This window comes from Nerophis lumbriciformis, linkage group LG09, assembly GCF_033978685.3.
Source record: "Nerophis lumbriciformis linkage group LG09, RoL_Nlum_v2.1, whole genome shotgun sequence".
Taxonomy (NCBI): domain Eukaryota; kingdom Metazoa; phylum Chordata; class Actinopteri; order Syngnathiformes; family Syngnathidae; genus Nerophis; species Nerophis lumbriciformis.
Window position 1 is genome coordinate 37,281,493 of NC_084556.2, and position 20,081 is coordinate 37,301,573.

General features: G+C 40.3%; 1 protein-coding gene across 3 annotated transcripts in view; it reads right to left on the minus strand.

Annotated features, from left to right (window-relative positions):
* Positions 1–20,081, minus strand: part of arhgap32b (Rho GTPase activating protein 32b) — a 286,393-nt gene that overhangs the window by 180,220 nt on the left and 86,092 nt on the right. For all 3 annotated transcript variants that reach the window (XM_061963231.2, XM_061963230.2, XM_061963229.2), the window contains exons 3-4: positions 10,182–10,287; positions 3,701–3,798 (exon numbers count right to left, since the gene is read on the minus strand). In XM_061963231.2, coding sequence (XP_061819215.1) covers positions 3,701–3,798; positions 10,182–10,287 — 204 coding nt within the window. The remainder of the gene's footprint in view (positions 1–3,700; positions 3,799–10,181; positions 10,288–20,081) is intronic.

Consider the following 20,081-nt stretch of genomic DNA (forward strand, 5'->3'; position numbering starts at 1 on the left):
TGTGTTTGTTCATGTGGAAATACATTAATTAATTTGTTTATTAGTAAAATGTATATTTTGTATTTAACATACACTGTCCTGTTATTACATATTATTTGCTTACACTTCTGAGTCTCAGTTGCAAGTATTCATTCATTTCAGTTTGTTCTAGGTGTGTTGCCGTAATCAGGAAGTAGCCTTTGCTATAAAGTTGAATGCAAAGTCTTGCCTTTTGTTGAGTCCTACAAAGTGTTTGTACTGTAAGTATTGTACTATTTACACACAAACTGTTTAATTGTAGCGTGTATATTTGTTGCAATCTTGAATGCCAAATTTGGAAGTTTTGAAATTGCCAGGTAAAATCGCTAATGCTAATCAGTAGCATGTATATGGCATATCTATTGTGAATTACTGTATTTTTCGGACTATAAGGCACTCTTAAAATCATTTTATTGTCTCAAAAATCGACAATGCTCCCTATAACCCGGTGCGCATAATGTGCACTTATTAATTTTGGTTGTGCTTACCAACCGCAAAACAATTTTATTTGGTCCATGGTGTAAAGGTAAGTGTGACCAGTAGATTGCAGTCACACATAAGAGATACGTGTGGATTGCACATTGACGTCTGTTCAATTGATATCAGCAGATTATCCATACATGCTAAAGGTTGGTATGGCAAAGTGCTTTGCGCGGGTCCGCCATTATAGTCCGAAGATGTCATCAATAAGCTAATTTTTCTGTATCCTCTTGTTGTGGGGCGCTCATCCACCACTGTTTCCATTTTGTAATACAAGGAAGCGTATAGTTCGAACCTACAGTATATCTGTTCATAGACTCCATATGGAAGCGCAAAAGAACTAAGGCTGAAACGACGCGTCGACATAGTCGACGTCATCGGTTACGTAAATACGTCGACGCCGTTTTTGTGCGTCGGCGCGTCGCATATTTACGTCACACTACTTTACTGTCATGGCGGAGCGCAAAGCAGACGATGCGAGCGAGGGGAAAAAAGCACGCCAAAAGTCGTCAAAAGTGTGGGAGTATTTCAATAAACGGCCTAATAATGTTGTTGTATGCACACTGTGTCGAGCGGAAATGGCCTATCATAGCAGCACAACGGCTATGAACGAACATTTGAAAAGAAAACCCCCGGCAGCGTTCTTGCCATCACCATCAACAAGTCAATCGTCCGCGTGCGTATACGTTGTCATTATTACACAAAAACATGAATGTGTCATTTGTATCTGCGTTGTAAATTCATAAACTAAAGCACCGTTTCGCTCTGAGAGGCGCGTTTGGCGTGCCTGTTCAGTGTTTACAAAGACGCGCTCCTCTTTAACGCTGTGGAGAGGCGGCGGCGGCGAGCGAGCGGCGAGGCGGGGCGCGCCGGGAGCGACGCCGCAATCGTGCCCAGGTGCGCGATCCGCGCAGTTGGAAGAGAAAAGACTTTGTGTAAAATTAAAAGATTGTAAACCTGGCAAAGCCGTCTGGCGTTCAGTCTGTCGGTCCTGAAAGAACCCCACGGCACAAGACGTGTCACAAACGCTAACGTTAATTAGTTGTGCAAATACCTTTTACAACATTAACAGTTACATATACTATGTACAAACGAACAATTAACTTTCACTTTAATCATACTATCATTGTTGTGTCATTAAGCAAAATAAGCAATACTTTTACTTTTGTTGAAATGTTTACACTACACTTTTTTGTATTGGATGTTTAGCTTTATTTTTGCACATTTTAGCAAATAAGCAATACTTTTACTTTTGTTGAAATGTTTACACTTGTTACAGAATATTTCCGTTTTGCACTTTTTGTATTGGATGTTTATCTTTATTTTTGCACATTTTAAAGCAAAATAAGCAATACTTTTACTTTTGAAATGCTTATACTATTCCAGAATATTAAGATTTGCACTGGATGTTTACTTTAATATTTGCACATTAAAAAGCAAATAAGCTACTTTTAATTTTGTTAAATGTTAAAAGTTTTAAATGTTTACATTGTTACAGAATATTTTGTCATGTTGTTGTCAATGTTGACTGAGTGGCCATACTTTTTTTTTTGTAAATAAAAGCCATGCCTTTTGAAAAAACTGGCCTACATTTATTTTTTCCTCTTCATTTTAAATTAAAAAAAAAAATCGGTAAAAGGAAAAATAATCTATAGATTAATCGAAAAAAATAATCTATAGATTAACCGATTAATCGAAAAAATAATCTATAGATTAATCGATAGAAAAATAATCGTTAGCTGCAGCCCTAAAAAGAACTACAACACAGATGACGGGAAGAAAACGCTATCAAAGTAGAGGCACCTAAATAAGGCCGTCCACAAATCGGCGCCTTCTGAAAGCTGCTTGAAGATGGTTTATAAAACAATCTCTGCAAACATTTAACCAAAGAACCACCATTACGTGTTATGTAGACCACAAGTAAGTGTTTTAAATGAAAAAAAAAATCATCCAATGAACCCTTTATCCGGTGCGTCTTTTATATGAAAATAGACCTGAATAGACCCGCTTATCGGCAGTCCGCCTTTTAATCCAGTGCGTCCTATGGTCCAAAAAATACGAGAACATCAAGTGAAAAGTGGAGTCATACTTTTGAGTGCTTTCTAATAGGCATGCTTGCTTTGTTGGCATGGGAAATTGCAACATTATCGAGAGACAGTCTGTTACGAATACGCCTGTTTGCTTGCCAAGTGCTTGAGCTGTTGCCGCATCTGCAACCGTAGGTTATGTCACGTGCAATGAAGGTATCAAAATATGGTACCGTTTGATTTTATGTGACTCGGTACTCGGGAGTACCTACAGAATGTGGTCGGTACTTAAAAAAGGACCTATTTCAGTAATGGTATTCGTAATCAAAAAATGTTTTCCGCGTGAAACCGATTTTCCACTCAGTCAACATTAAAAGTGAGTATTTATTGAGGCATACATCTCCTCGAGGAAACAAACACAGTGCAGCCCAGTTTTTGGCGAGTGGGAGTCAAGGCAAGCAATAGTGCCAAGGAGAAGCCAGAGCTTGAAAACCCTCTTCTGGCGTTAAAGTCCCCTGTTAACAAACACTTGTCCTTCCTGCGGTAATGTAAACCGTTATTGTTACACATGCATTGCATCATTGCATTTTACAAAAAAAAATATTGTCAACCAGAGATGTCCAAAGTGCAAGCTGTGGGCTATTTTTGGTCCACTGCTCGTTTTTTATTGGCTCTTGTCATATTGTAAAACTAAAATCAATTCATAATTGTTATATTTGCTTTGTTACGCAAGAGAAAGTTAAGATGTGCAGGTTTTCAATTTCTGCTCGTTAAGCAGAATTGACCTACATTGGATAGATTTTCGCATCTTTAATGTACAAAATGTATCAAAGTGGATTCCGCAACTTTCAAGATTTCTGTAAGACATATATGTATTTATTTCTTATTTGAGAACTGTATTGATTGGCAAATTATTTGCGAGTAGTTTGCAGGTTTTTATATTTTCTTTAAAGCTGTTCATCCAAAAGTGAAGCAGTTTAATATTTTACAATTTGTACCCTGTGGTCAAAATGAACCTGATTAGGTTGTACCATTACATCCCTACAGCGGGTGCGTTTAGAGCATACAAAAAAAGCGATTGAAAGAAATTCACTTGGGAATGTCAGAAAAGAGGTGATAAGGAAAGGAGGAGCAGATAGAAGGATGTGTATTTGTAGAGGAATGTGTCTACTAACTTCTTTACATTCTTGACCTTCATGCTTGCTGTGCTGCTGCTGCTGCTTGAGCTCATGATTGGCTCGGTCCGCAGCTCTGGGATCTCCGCACTTCTTGCCTAAAAATTCACACACACAGTCAATTTTCTATATGGTGCAAACAAATACGTATCTAACATGATTAAATCTAGGAATGAACCAAAATTCTGTGGTTATTGTGCGAAACTGATCGTCTATTACATGAAACAAATACTTGAATGGAACCATTTGTTCTATCGACATCAGGGATGTCCAAACTTTTTCCAGCGATGGCTGCAAACAGACAAATTCAAGGATACGACCAGGGCCACCTTAGCTTGGTGGTGGGGAGGGGCTCAACGAATCATGATCACGTAATCACGATTTTACTCAACAGAACAGCAACAATGCAAAAATATCACCCATTAAAAAAATAAAAATTGGGTTTATGAATACATCTCCTTCGTGACGGGCGCATGCACGTCTGTGCAAGTGTAATAGAAGCCAGTCAACTTCAAGAATACTACTGGCGGTCCGGGAGAGAGTCAGCACACTGTCTTCCCACACCGGCGACCTGGGTTTGCGCCACATTCGGAGCAGTAGGAAGAGAGAGAGTACACAATCGCTACACGAAGCTGAGCTGTTTGTGATTGACAGCTATGAACACCAATCATTACAGTTTTCATCAAAATCGGGGCACTTGATTGGGTGGGGCCCCTGGGCTTCAGCCCAGGTAAGCCCGTGCACTAGGGCGGCCTTCGATATAATTATACATTAACATTGACACTTATTTTATACTTCTTGGCCTAAAAATTAGGTCTTCAGGTGAAATCCCCCAAAATAGAGACAGAAGTGATTTGAGGCTTGTTTTCTAATGAGTTTCAGCATATTTTGGAACGCCTACCTTTAGCTCCAAAATGTGGGCGGGCCTGCATCAGCCTGCTGACGTCACCCACAGAAGACTGGAGGAGATTTCATATTGCATAGTAGATGTTCTGGAAGCATCTTTACCCTAGATCAACGTTCCCTCTAAGGTGCGCGCCTGCGCAATTGCGCACTGCTCAAGCGTCCTCTGCGCACAGCAAATATATGCCGCGCACCAAATCAAATCCCATCTGAATTCTAAACAAAATAAACACATTTATTCTGTGTAATTTTGCAATGCAACTCTGAGTGACAGTGACAACAAGCAGCCCTAACGGTGTTCGTCAACTCCGTTCAATTGAACACCGTTCAATTATTGTAATGTCTATCGAGATGCTTCGGGGACAGGAGTTATATCGATCACTTTATTGAGCAAAACTGTTAATATTCGGCCATAACCACACCAAAAACATGAGTAAAAAACTTATATCTCGAAAAACTAGTCATTTCCTGCCGTACAAACCAGGCCCAAACCAATTTGCATACCACTTAGCCACTGGTGCGTTTATGGCCACACAAAAACTCGGACAACTCAAACCACACAAAGTTACACTATGACTCCTCAGTCATACGTGTGCTTATTCTACTGTCATTTATTATTAATGTTAATGTATTGATATTAATGATGGAATGCTGTTACTAGAGAAAGTTACAGGAATGCACACTTCATCCTATGCTTACATTTCATTGTGCAACATGAGGATGTTTAAGGGTAACTAAATGTGATCTCTGAAAGGGGTACAAATGATTTCCAAAGCAGGACCCCCACCCAGACATATTGTACAATACTAATCCATAGCTTATGAAAAACAAGATTTATTTTATTTTCATTACAAGTGGGCCAAATCACTAATATTACTAAATAATCTCATAAAAATAACTCCTCTCATTTGAGTGTTATTATAAAAGATTGGTTTGAGACAGGTGTGCTGCTGGTATTGCCACGTGTGATGTTGCTCACATGTGCTTCACTGAATGCTCAGGGAGTTTTTGTGTTTGCTCACACACATGAACAATTAGAGGGAACATTGCCCTAGATCACGATATCTTTGCGCAAAATTTGAAGGAATTATCAAATATGTCAAGTGGATGCATTGTTGCAGTTTGTAGCAATGCAACTAAAGAGGGGGTCAGCCTGCATACATTTTCAAACTATGGGAATATGAGGAAAGTATGGACCTCTCCACTCAAATTGACTTGCGCAAAATGGGACGGATTAAGCGACATGACTATAATTTGCATCAATCATTTTAATGATTCTGATTTCGAAGAAGAATGGTTTTGGTCGGAGTTTGGATGGAAAAAATGTAAAAGGCTCCATCCAGTCAAAAGCGATCCCAAAAGTCATGAGCACCCTCGAAGGGAGAAAGACTAAGACAGAAAAAAAAAAAAAAAAAAGAGCAGACCTGGTGACTAAAAACGAGAGAAATAGAAGGTGACCCAGTAGTATTCGTTTTTCTGTCTTACTTTTACTGATGTTTTCTTCAAGATGCTTGAGGAAATGCTGAAAAAACATGCAAAAACACAGGCTATGGTGTCTATGGAAGAGGAGAGGGAAGTCCGTAATTAATTTTTTGCCCATAATGTTAAGCATATCAGTTTTGAAGTAGTCATGGACCAGGGAAACAAAATTATTAAGTGATCAAAACAACAATTTTACATGCCTTTATTCACATTGTCTATGCGCAGAATGGGCTGCAGTTCTGTAAATGACATCATACCAAGGAGGCAACATATCGAGTCAATGAAAAGGGGGTGTTCCAAATACAGTCATATTTCCACCTATTACTCAAAAAATGATTGATATTATGGTATTATTAATGCATTAAAAGATATAGACATGTATTTCTCATTACTGTAGAATTGTTTACCATTGTACTGTAATTGGAATGCATGTGACTGTGTTATCCTAAATAAATAAACAAAAATTGAAACAGACTCATTTCTGTTAGCAAACAGTTAACATAAATAGATATTGAACATCTTAAAGTGCATTTTATTTCCCAGTTGGAAAAATGAGGATGCACGTTGTCGTTTTGTTTATTGCTATCCAGTATCACTGCATTTTCGCTCGTTTGTGCGTGTTGATAGGCTCATATTGCCCCTCCGATTTGAAGCTGAAATATTCCCACATCGGGACATTTGGCTTTATAATCACATTCTTCTAATTTGTGTTACTTTGCGGCAATTGTCACTGGCGTGTCGCGAGGCTCTCTGTACAGGCGGCGCCCCTCTTTAGTCTGTACCTAGACAAAGACTGTGGACTCGGGAAAAGAGGGGTTACTCTTTTTAGTTAATTCTACAGTTGAAGATGCACAAAGTAAGAACGAAAGAACGAACAAACGCGAGGCTCAACAATTCAGATTGACGAACCTGTCTGTCAATCAAAGGTCAGTAACAGCGGTGGAAAAAAAACAACCATTAACCTCTTTCTGTTATTTACCGCACTAATTAAAACCTAGATGTTGATTCTATTTCGATTAATCGTGCAGCCCTACTTCAGATGTAATCACTAGATATTTATTCAACTTCTTTAGTTATACTAGTAGTGTTCCTAAAAGTTTCGTCTTAGGTCCTCTTTTTTTTTTTCATCATTTGGGCTGCGAGTTTTGTTCAAAAAACTTGTGGAAGACTCATAGTGCTGTCATAGAGCTGATTGTTGACTATTTCTTTTGCAGAGTTTCCTTAAAAACAGCAGAGTGCTCCTGGAACTCTGACAAGACAAATAGACCAAAATCAAAAAAGTCTACAGCAGAGGAGCTGGTTCTATAAATTATACAAAATAAGACTACCCTATTTTACTGGCTATAAGCAGCTACTTTTTTTACCTACGTTTTGCGGCTTATAAAACAATGCGGTTTGTTTGCCAACGTCCATAAAGTTTTGTATTCAACAAAAAAGTTTTCATAAAACACAAGCAGAAACACTGAAAATGTTTGTTATTGTTTGTGCTATGGCGCCATCTTTTGGACGAGTTTGATTACTGCAGGTGCTGTGGGGTTAATGTCTACCCAAAGTGGTCCAAATTTGGCCTGTTAAAAATTTCTGCCAAGACATTTCGTTTGGGGCAGCACGGTGGAAGAGGGGTTAGTGTGTCTGCCTCACAATACGAAGGTCCTGAGCAGTCCTGGGTTCAATCCCAGGCTCGGGATCTTTCTGTGTGGAGTTTGCATGTTCTCCCCGTGACTGCGTGGGTTCCCTCCGGGTACTCCGGCTTCCTCCCACTTCCAAAAACATGCACCTGGAGATAGGTTGATTGGCAAGACTAAATTGGTCCTAGTGTGTGAATGTGAGTGTGAATGTTGTCCATCTTCGGCCTTCCGCCCGATTGTAGCTGGGATAGGCTCCAGCGCCCCCCGCGACCTTGAAGGGAATAAGCGGCAGAAAATGGATGGATGGATGGACATTTCGTTTGGCCCGCCAAAATCAATATCCATGCCAATCTCTTTCAAGCTCACACAACACACAACCATTGATGGCATGTTCACAAGGCTAACTCGTTGCCATCTTTTGAATGTGATGATTTCCGCTACCTTATGTGTGTTGGCATAGGTCCAAACACTTCACTCATGGTGTTGCTGTACGTTTAAAACGCAGTTTTGGCCCGTGGCCAATTGACACATTTTCATTTTGGCCTTTGGAGGCAAAACGTCTGGGCACCCCTGGTCTACAGTATTTCCTGCTATTTAGTGCCTTAAACCGGAAGTAAAACTGTTGTTTCTTCTTCTAGTCGTCCATAGCATTTCTACTCGTGGGATTTCTTCATTCTTCATCCGGCACTCCAACTTTGTAAGTTTTACAATAGAACTAAAATAATTCCTACTTACTAAACCATCCCATGTGTGATGTCTGTAGGAGTGACTTCATGCTTATTTGTAGGGGCTTTGTAATGGCAACAAGCTAGCACCATTAGCATTAGCCAATATGCTAAGAAGTTTACGAGTGTTCGTGTTAGTATCATTAACTAACAATGGAATTATCTTTGTATTGTTTTAGTTTCACAAATTACTCAGTAAATTCACCAAAAGTTTCACCGTGAAGTTATTGAGTCTGTTTAGCTGATTGGAAAGCTGGCTTCCGCAGCAAGTGGGTCCATGATGATGATTTCTGTTTTGTTTGATCAGCAGTTTTACTGCCGTGTTACAGGCACAGCGTTTACACAATCTTTGGGTAAATAAGTGAAGTGAATTACATTTATATAGCGCTTTTTCTCTAGTGATTCAAAGCGCTTTACACAGTGAAACTCATTATCTACATCTTTAAGCTACATTTAAACGAGAGTGGGTGGCACTGGGAGAAGGTGGGTAAAGTGTCTTGCCCAAGACACACCGGTGGTGACGAGGATGGCGGAATAGCGGGAATCGAACATGGAACCCTCAAGTTGGTGGCACGGCCGCTCTACCAACCGAGCCACGCCTCCCCGTCAATAACCCAACGTATCTGCCGCAGATAGTCCGATGTGGCTGATATATTCTGTCTGGACTGGAGCCTGCAGTGCCTCAGACTGGAAGAATCTCCAGAGAGTGGTGAGGACGTCGGAAAAGATCATCAGGACTCCTCTTCCTCCTATCCAGGAGATCGCAAAAAGGCGCTGCCTGACCAGGGCTCAGAAAATCTACAAAGACTCCCCCCAAAATGGATTAACTCGCTGGAATAAAAAAAACAATATAACATACATCCATAAACATGGACGCATGTGGAAAAAGTGCAATATATTTATCTGTACAGTAAACTATTTATTTATTTATTTATTTTATATATATAGTATATATATTATCTATATATATTTATTTATTTATATATGCACCTTATTGCTTTTTTATCCTGCACTACCATGAGCTTATGTAGCGAAATTTCGTTCTTATCTGTGCTGTAAAGTTCAAATTTCTAAGTCTAAGTCTATATATAGAAAAACATTTGTTTCTTCTATAATTTAGTAGGTGCTCTATAGTCCGGAAAATACTGTAATAGTGAAGGGAGAAGTGCGGCCCCCGGTCCTTAGCTCCCTGGAAATGTGGCACCCAAAACAATTTACTTGAAAATCCCTTATATGCAATATAAGGTAATGATTTGACAGTTACACTAAGTTGCTAAGTTACACCACCGCACATGCATAGTGCATGGCGTTCTCGTACAGTCCGCGTGCACAATCAAATATTTTTAACGAAGAAGAGGCCACGCCTCCTAACTCAATATTCATTAGCACTGAGAGCTTGTTACCTCTCTCTCTTGCCCAGTCAAAGGAGGCAACCAACAACAGAGACCACAGGCAGCTCTGCATGTTACCATGGAGACGGCCTCATTTTCACTGTACTGTTGCAAGAAGTCAGACCCAAACCAGACGCAAGAGAGAGAAAGAAAGACGGAATGGTGCTCGGTTGAAATGGAATAAATCCAAGATGGAGAGGGACTAAGATGAAGCAATATGTCAGTAAGCTAACAGTCATTTTCATGAATCCTCTGAGTGTGCTTGTGGTTCAGGAGCGCACACATAGGGTAATAGAGGAGAAAGATAAATTAATCAAGCCACTTTGTGTGTGCGTGTGTGTGTCTGTCTAACCATGGCACTGATGGTCTCCTCCCAGTCAGGTCTTTCTCTGGGGTGAATGTGAGCCAGTTCAGGAACTATGTCGTCCTCGTCCAGGTGACGTCCAAGTATTAGGCCCCTGTAGGCGAAATAAACAATACAATAATAAGGATGAAAGCATTTTATTTTGTATCTAAAATTGTATGCATTTCACTTAGTAGACAAGCAGCGTAGCAGAAATGCTGACATTGTCTCCTGAATTGAATTTATAATAAAGTGTTTTCCAGTAAAAAAAGGCATGTGGAATAATGTGCATGCTCCTTTATATCAACAGCGCGGGTTGTTATCCAGTCAATGATCAGGTCTATGCGTACACTAGTGCAAAGATAAGTAATGAGACACCGACTGGTGTGCTCGTTATCAAATTTTGCTTCAGAATAAACCCCGACTGTACATAAAAGGGCTGTTTGCAACTTGTTTAAAGTAAAATTTTTCAAACCAAGAAATATAACAAGAGAACCACCGGCTATCTTATGTTACTATCAGTGATTTAACAGAACATATTTGATAAATCAATGTCTATATTTGTCACAATTAGAAGTTAAACTTTACAAAACACTTCTGCACGGTCCGAATTAAATGTTGGCTTTTGATTGATAGACGCGCACATTACCAAGCCACGTGGCCGCCGACAGGAGAGATTTTTACATAGAAAAGGATTAAAAAATGGATGCAAACAGGTGAGCGAGACCACAACTCACTCCAAACACGGCCCATGCGCCGTATCGTTGCTCTTTTCTTTTGTGCGTATCCGGGAGATTTGAACTAGAAAAAGGGCGGGTCACAATGATTGAACGCGAGTGCTTACTAAACCTAAGCGTGGGCCCTGGGGCTGAGGGGATTTTTGGGGGCCCCCCCAAAACTCCAACAACCCCCCCATGGTTTCACGCAACAGAACAGCAACAATGCAAAAATATCACCCATTTTGAAAATACATCTTTGTTCATGAATACATCTCCTTCCTTTATCCCAAGTAAAATGCTGGTAATTCAGGAGACTGCCTGTGTTTTAGCGCAATGGTAGTACACTAGTCTCTCGCACAAGGGATGTTGGTCCGAGCTCCGCTTGGAGCAGTAGGAAATACCAACGCAGCTGAAAGAGAGAATACACAATCAAAGCTGAGCTGTTTCGGAATCGACAGCTACGAACACCAATCATTGCATTACGCCGTCAAAATCGAGGTTCTGTGATTGGGTGGGGCCTATGGGCTTCAGCCCAGGTAGACCCATGCATTAAGGTGGCCTTGCCTGTCAGTATCCACATAACTGTGACATACAGCAGCTTTACGATAAAACTATTAAGGAGTTTTTAAACAAATACATGTAGTGCATTCTGCGATGAGCGACCCCAAAAGGGACAAGCGGCAGAACATGAATGGATGGATGTAGTGCATTCAAGTAAAACAATGTTCCTGACAATAAAATTGCATTTGTGTCAAAATTTTGGGTTCTTTTTTTTCTGTGATTAATCACAAGTATTCCAAATGCAAAAGTGTGTTTAATCAGATTTTTTAAATAATCAATTGACAGCACTAATTAAAAGACAAAATATAAAAATGTTGTGTTATTTAGTGTAACTGTTGTACACACGTGAATTACATTTCTGCATTTATTTGATTCAGGCGCATGCACAGATGCACGGGGTGCATGAATTCCAATGCCTTGCCGGTGTTAGCACTCGACTAAAAAGTGTCTCCAGTTTCTCTTTAACACGATGGCTAGCTGTTAGTCCTACTTGTGGGACTCCAGGAAGAGGAGCAAAACATTGTGATATATGAGGTTCACACCTGTCGTTGTTTATTAACAGCAGTGCAGTCTTTAATGCACGCCGAGGACTTGACGACCAGCTACGGATCGACTGCAGCAGCCCAGTAAAAGTTTGTTAATGCCAGCCGGCGAGATGGTTGGCCTGGTCATAGAGCTCTGTGCACATACACAATGGCCTCTGGCATGGGCGCTTCAAGACAAGCCGCTGTTGCTCATCTGTTCCTGTTGGTTGTGAAAGTGCTTGATTTGATATGCACCGGAGCCTATTTTTAAATGTTAATATCTACGAAAGTCACCCTCATTTAATTTCTGCAGCCAAAATTGTGATTAAAATTAGATTTATTGTGCAGCCCTAGCTCACATTACAAAAAATATGGGACTACAATGTATGCCTAATGTGAACGCAATGCAAATAAATTTGTTCAAACAGGGTCAACATGTATTATTTCGCTTAGGAGATTAAGAAAGAGCAACAAATTTAGCTATGGTAGTTTGTGAAGCATTTACTTGTGGCATCCTCCTATATTTTAATCACTTCAAAAACATCATATTTTTCCCACTGGCTGTTGTCTGCTTCTTCGCCCCCCATTTACTTTCACGTCCGTTCATTTTGGCAAAAAATTGGGATGTATACAGTATGTCAGATGAAGCTTTTTAAATTCTTGAATGACTGCGACCTGAATGTTCAGACTGTGGTCAGATCGGGTACATATCTGTTTTAAATCCACGTAAGAAAAGTCCTTGGTCAGATTTGGGAAACAAATTGCAATTATACTGTTTACGTAGACGTGAATAAAATAAGATACAGGTCACATATGGACAAAAAAGTGAGAATTGACCTGGTTGTAAACATGACAATTGTGTTGGTTTCATCAGCTCAATTCCACCCCAAAGCTTGAAGCATGGAGAAAACTCTAAGGAAACTGGAGCAAAGTTAACGCGTTAACACATTTAATTAATCAGAAAAAAATATAGCAATATTCACAGATTATTTACACATTAATTACACCATTCATTTTGATGGCACACGCTCCTTTACCTTAACCGTGGTTAGTTATCTGAGTGGCTGTGCGGCTTGTTATAAAATCAGTGCAAAGATGCGTGAGGTGTGCAGAGGGACCTGGTCTTACAAGTACTTTGATGGCGTGTTCCATTAAACCTGAAAGATGGAAGTCGGACCTGGAAATGACGTCACAGCAGAATTATGAGCGTTCCAGTTACGAAGTCGGAAATCAAGTTAATTCACAAAATCAATTATTGCACTTGCCTTATTGGATAGAATAGGATAGACTTATTTATCTCACAATGGGGAAACTACATTGTTGCAGTGCAGGTTTATACATACAGTAACAGAAGTAAAACGTAATGAAAAACAAAAAAAATAGTAATAAAAACTACATATTGTTCACTAATATGCATAGATAGAAGATAAAATACAACAAAAAAATACTAACATCGGTATTGCAATTATCTGAATATAGACAAGTGATGGAAAAATATGCGCTTCTTCTGCAACATTCAAATACGGTGGACGAAGAGGAAACACAGACGCTATTGCTAGCGATGTATAATGTACAAAACTTGTGAAAAAATGTATTACATGACAGTAACATTGCCTTGTATAAACGTCCACCCCCGGTCCTTAGCGTTGTGGAAATGTGGCCCCAAAACAATTTAGTTGAATTGCACTTGAGTCAAAATACTTGGGTGGATTCAAATTATGCAAGAGAGTAATTTACTGCAATTACGGTAATCAAAATTAAAAAGTGTGATTAATCCGTTCAAAAAATATGAATCATATGAGAAGGAACGAAAATGTAATTTTCTGTCAGCTTATCACTGACAGACAATCCTTGGCAACAATAACAAGCATCACTTACAGAATAAGATAACGTATTTGAGTATTGTTAGAGGACGCCTTGCAGACACAACAGATAACACCAATGTTTTAACAGTGCATTTCACTTGCTCACTATCACCTTCTCAGTTCTTAAGTGTGGCGGCGGTCATAACATTCCCAGCATTCCTTGCTAAGAAGGCAAGTAACAGGGAACTCCTACTATGCCGAGCACCTGCTCCTAACAACACACACTACGGCACAGAAGAGACGTTCATTATAAATCCAAATATTTCAAACATTACAGTCTGTTGTTGCTTGTTGTCCTGTAACATGTGTGTAACTTGTGCATTGTTTTGGTGTTTGAATTCTAGATTTAAAGTAAAACGCACAATTTAAATACAACTATTTTTCTATTTTGCCTTATATTGTACACACACATTTGTCAATTCACAAGATACAAGACGCCCTGGTTTTAGTGTGATTCAGTTGTGGTTTGGTTGCCAACAAGTTTTAACAAAAAATTGTCTGAGGTTTTTATACACTCTCTTTGTTGTATGCTTTTTTTATTGAGTATAGCTGCAAAAAAACAATAAAGTTATAGCAGACAGTGATAGTCCAATCAAAGTCAATGAGAGCCTTAGGCTATGTCTACACTAAGTCGTTTAACCTCTTAAACTAATAATTATTTAGCCTAAGCCCCGTTTCAGCCACACTAGACCAGCGTTTAAGGTCCCCTTCCTCGGACAAATTTTTACACGGCTAAGAGCGCCGTGTGTTTCTTGAATCTCCAGCACTTAGCTTTGTATGGACTCATTGATCGTTTACAAACTGAGTTCGGAGAGGAAGTGACGCCAGAAAGACCGCTCTCCCACAGGAAGTGACGCCAGAAAGAACGCGCCACAGCCAGCTTCATAATAAAGCGGTTTCATAACTCGGAGGTAACCACTGGAAATATGAAGGCGAGTCATCCAGACATTCCCGTGTTTCTACTTCTTCTACAGACGCTTGTGGAAATCACACATGAATACCTTAAGAGAAAGCGATTGCAGCTATTTGGGATACAACACTTCTCTGACGGCAAGAGAACTTTCGAATGTCAGCTGTGATTCTACTTAGCGAAAAACTTTGTCCATTTGTCGAAGGAGAGACAACGAGAATGCGGGCTCCCGTGGATGTGATTAAAAAGGTAGCATGTGCTTTGTATTACCTGGCCGTCGAGGGAAGACGAGGGAAAACGGTGAATGCTTTTGGACTGGCAAAACAGACTGTATCAGTTATTGTCCGCCATGTACATCTAGGTCCAAAGTATATAAAGTCACCAAAAACTAATGGCCACTGAAGGTGAAGGCAAAAGAGTGAGGAGTGTCCTGACCAGATACCTAGATCCCTAGTTTGATTGATGTAAAATGTTCTTTATCACATTGTTTAAGTGTCTAATAAATATTTGATTAATTTATGAAGGCTCAGGTGAGATTCACTACAATAGGGCCCCACAGCACACTGGATTCCAGTTAATTAAAATACCACAACACTGGATATTGTTCAGATAAGTTAAATTTAAGAACTTACACAAAAAGCAACACTGGAGATGACCATGACGTGCGCATTTTCCGCGCATGCGTACTACGTTGCGTTGTGCTGGCAGATGGAGGGGGGGAGGGGGTCTTAAACGGTGGCATTGTTGTGTGTGGACACGGATAAGGTTAGGTGTGATTTACCCTGCTTAGTGTAAACAGCGTCTTAGAGTTTGTGTTTTTGGAGCGTCTCTGAACATACCATACTGCTTTTGTAAACCTTGGTCTCGATGTGTAACATGTTTAGCCTTGTCGTCCAGTGACAACGATACCTGATAATGAACCTTAAGATACAAAGAAATTCAGTTTATATGCCGTAATGGAGGTGATTATTATTGACTTAGGGAAGCGGTTCCACACTAAGCATGTAATTACTGTTATTAGCTGCTAGCTTGTCAGATAGGGGACTAAAAATAAATACAGTGTCAGCAATTGCAGATTAATGCCTTTCAAAGCCGATTACGTGCTTCTTCCAAAATAATATAATATTAATATTATCGGCCGATACTGATCGGATAATGATTGATCCTTGGTTAAATGTTCATTTATCCATTTTATTTGTCAAATATAAGCATTTTGTTATGTTTTTCTGTAAAAAACTATAATTATTCTCGAGAAAAAAATCGGATTAATTGGATATACATAATTAATTATAGAAAAAAATAGTTTTTAACGGACTCTTTGGATCTGATAATAATGACATTTGATGTAACACTGTACTGTGTCATTTAAATTGTAAATCAAATGCATGTCAAATGCAGTTAAGCTCTAATTTAACAAACTAAATAAAGGAAAGTGGCTATGATTAATGTTTATTAGGCATAGCATGTTCTGGGGTAATCAAATGAACACAGTACATGCATCTTGTAGGACCCAGTAAAGATTAGTATGAAACCGGTCCAATAAATGTGATCGATACTCCAATTGGTTTGTGCTTGTATTCCCTTCTAACTGCTGACAGGTAATTCATTGTTAAATCAGACCAAACAGGAGACTATAACAACGAAAGAGGGTTTTCAAGCTGTGCCTTGACCTTGGCACTATTGCTAGCCAAAGGCTGGGCTGCACTGTACTTGTTTATCAAACATGTACAGTGACATGATAAACACTTCCTGTCCCTCACTTTTAAAGTGTACTTTGTGGGAAATATGTACGCCTTTGTGCCGAACCGAAAGTTCTGAACAAATAAAAATATGACTACAAATACATGTAGCAATACACAATTAGCGTACTAGTGTATTTTTGACGACAATAGAGCCTTTAATACTATTGTTGTATCGCTATAAGTCAAATCTTGCGGTTGTGGAGGTGCAGTTGCCATACCACATAATGATGCAGCTTTTCAGAATGCTCTTGATGGTGCCCGTGTAGAAGGAGCACATGAAAGGCGGTGGGGCTCTCGCATTCTTCAGCTTGCGGAGAAAGCAGAGTCGCTGCTGTTCTTTCTTTGCCAGTGAGGCAGTATTTTATGACCAGCAGATGTCCTCACTGATGTGCACACACAGACATTTAATGCTGCTCACTCTCCCCACAGCAGAGCCTTGATAGTGTGTGGTGGGTGATGAACGTGGCCTTTTCACGGTGTGCCGCAAATTTGACAGAAAAAAGCAAACGAACGCATCTTCAACGCACTGTAGCCTTCTAGGAGATCACTTTGTGACGTTCTCAGAGGCCGAGATGGTTCATGCGGTTTTAACATGTCAGAGATGTACTTTGATGCAAGACCATGAAACGACTTGTACACAAGCAAAGCTGTTTTAAAGTATATTCTCTGAGCAACAGAAAGCCAGTGCAGTGACCTAAGCACTGGACTAATATAGTCATATTTCCTGGTTCTAGTCAGGTCTCAAGCAGCAGCATTCTGAATGTACTGCAGCTGCTTTACACCTCGTTTAGAGAGCCCATTAAGAGGGCCATTACAGTAGTCGAACTTGCAGGAGGCATGGATTAGTCTTTCTAAGTCTGCTTTGAACATGAGTCCTTTGATTTTGGCAATGTTTAATGTGGTAAAAAGATGATGTCATTGACATAATGTGGTTGTTAGTCTTAGTCCATTATTACCCCTATATCTCTAACCTGATTATTAGGTTTCAGGGAATGCCTCAAGGTGACTATTAATAGTATGTTTCAGTTTAGCTGAATAAAAGTATTTTGCATTCACACACTGATCTGTTCGATGCAGCAACAAAGTGAATCAACAAGCCGACCTTCGTCTGCCGCCAGAAACACGTATACTGAGTGTCATCTGCATATTTGTGGTAGGACACATTGAAGCTGCATATTGAACATGAACAATAGGGGTCCCAGAATCAAGCTCCGAGGAACCCCACAGGTCATAGCCATTTGGTCAGAGACACAGTTACCAATTCCGACAAAGTATGTCCCGTGATCGACATAGGACTTGAACCGGTTAAAAACATAACTGGATATTCTTACCCAGTAATAGCTGCCTACTGTGTGCTGTTGAGCACTTCCATTTACAATTTACTAAATTTTACTAATATCCTATTTATTGAGTTGAGCCATTGGCATACCATCTCCTGGTTTGCTCTTATGTGTAACATGTTTAGCCTCGTCTTACACTGATACTTGATAATGATACTTAAGATACTCAGAAACACAATTTTTTTGCAGCAACAGGTCATCTTTGTTAATGTAGCCGTCAGCCGAGGGACTAAAAATAAATAAAGTATCAGCCAGAGGGGATGAACCTTTATGATCGGCATTTAAAGGCATTAATCGGCAGGGACCAATCACATACTTTTTTGGCCAATACCGATCGGCGGCCGATTAATAGGCACATCCCTATTTTAAAGTGCTGCACAGTGTTCAGTCTAGCATTCAGTTCATGTACATAGTTCCGGGTCACCCTTCTTATATTTCTACTCGGGCTCCAGTACTCTGGAATGCCCTACCGGTAACAGTTAGATGTTACCTCAGTAGAAGCATTTAAGTCCAATCTTAAAACTAATTTCTATTCTCTAGCCCTTAAATAGACCACGTTTTAGTACAGTTGATCGGCCGTCTCTCTTTTCTGCTCTTCCCCCCTCTCCTGCATGGAGAGGTTATTAGGTGACCACGGATCAGCTTCCACGGATGACGCGCTAGCTGTTCAAAGTCGGGACCCAGGATGGACCACCGCTCTTTGTATCAGTTGGTGACATCTCTGCGCTGCTGACTTGTCTCCATTCAAGACGATCCCCTGCTGGTCTCCCAATGGACTGGACTTGCACAGGAAGTCACGACCCGGGGTGACCACTCTTTATGCATCAATTGGTGACGTCTCTGCGCCCCGACATGTCTACATACAAGAGGATCCCCTACTGGCCCCACTATGGACTGGACTCCCACATTATTAACTCGGCATCCATTGCACCAGTCACCCAGGGGAGATCCCCACATCTGTGGTCCCTTCCAAGGTGTTTGATTGTTCCCATTCGGTTGAGTTTTTTTCTTGCCCCGATGTGGGATCTGAGCCGAGGATGTCGTGGCTTGGGCAGTCCTTTAAATACCTACTCAGTGGCCTAGTGGTTTGAGTGTCCGCCCTGAGATCGGTAGGTTGTGAGTTCAAACCCCGGCCGAGTCATACCAAAGACTATAAAAATGGGACCCGTTACCTCCCTTTTTGGCACTCAGCATCAACGGTTGGAATTGGGGGTTAAGTCACCAAAAATGATTCCCGGGCGCGGCCACCGCTGCAAACCAACTGCTCCCCTCACATCCCAGGGGGTAAGGGATGGGTCAAATGCAGAGGACACATTTCACCACTCCTATTGTGTGTGTGACAATCATTGGTACTTTAACTTTAACTTGAGACATTTGTGATTAAGGGGTATATAAGTAAACTTTAATTGATTGATTGATTGATATGTTAGTTAGTCAAGCACAAATGGAAAACTTTTTAAGTTTTGGGTAGCGGACTGGACTGAATACATAACACCAATTCTGTTCAGCAAAGATTGATGATCCATTTTTAGTAGTCCAGGCATGTGCATTATTAACAGCAAAGCACACATGGTTCAAACAAAGACATCTTTTTCCCTCGCACAATTACCAAAGTCTCCACTCCATTCCTCTTCAGCCTTTGTGGTTTTCAGCTCTTTTCAATCACTGGCTTTCTGCATTAATACTGGACCACTGTCTAATGTATGCTAAGCTACTGCTGCCATGGTAACCCTGGGGCAGGATTTAGACCTAGTTCACGACTGTCGTAGCTGTGTCCAATAAGCAGGGGCTAAGCTACATGAAGACAACACTGTAGAAGTATCACATTATCTGCATTATCATCTGCCAATTATGATTGTATGCACACATGCACACGCACACACACACACACACACGCACACGCACACACACACACACACGCGCACACACACACACACACACACACACACACACACACACACACACACACACACACACACACACACACACACACACACACACACGTGCGCCTACGCCCACACAAGCACGCACACACACGTCATATCCACCAACAGGGGACTACCAAGAGGGGACTTCTGTTTCTGGTCAATTTGAAAAATCTACAATAGAATATAAAATGCAACCATAACATTATTTAAAACTAATCTCTTGATTCATTTTTTGAAAATTGCCAAGAGGGGACTTAAAGGGGAACTGCAATTTTTGGGGAATTTTGCTTATCGTTCACAATCATTATGAGAGACAAGAA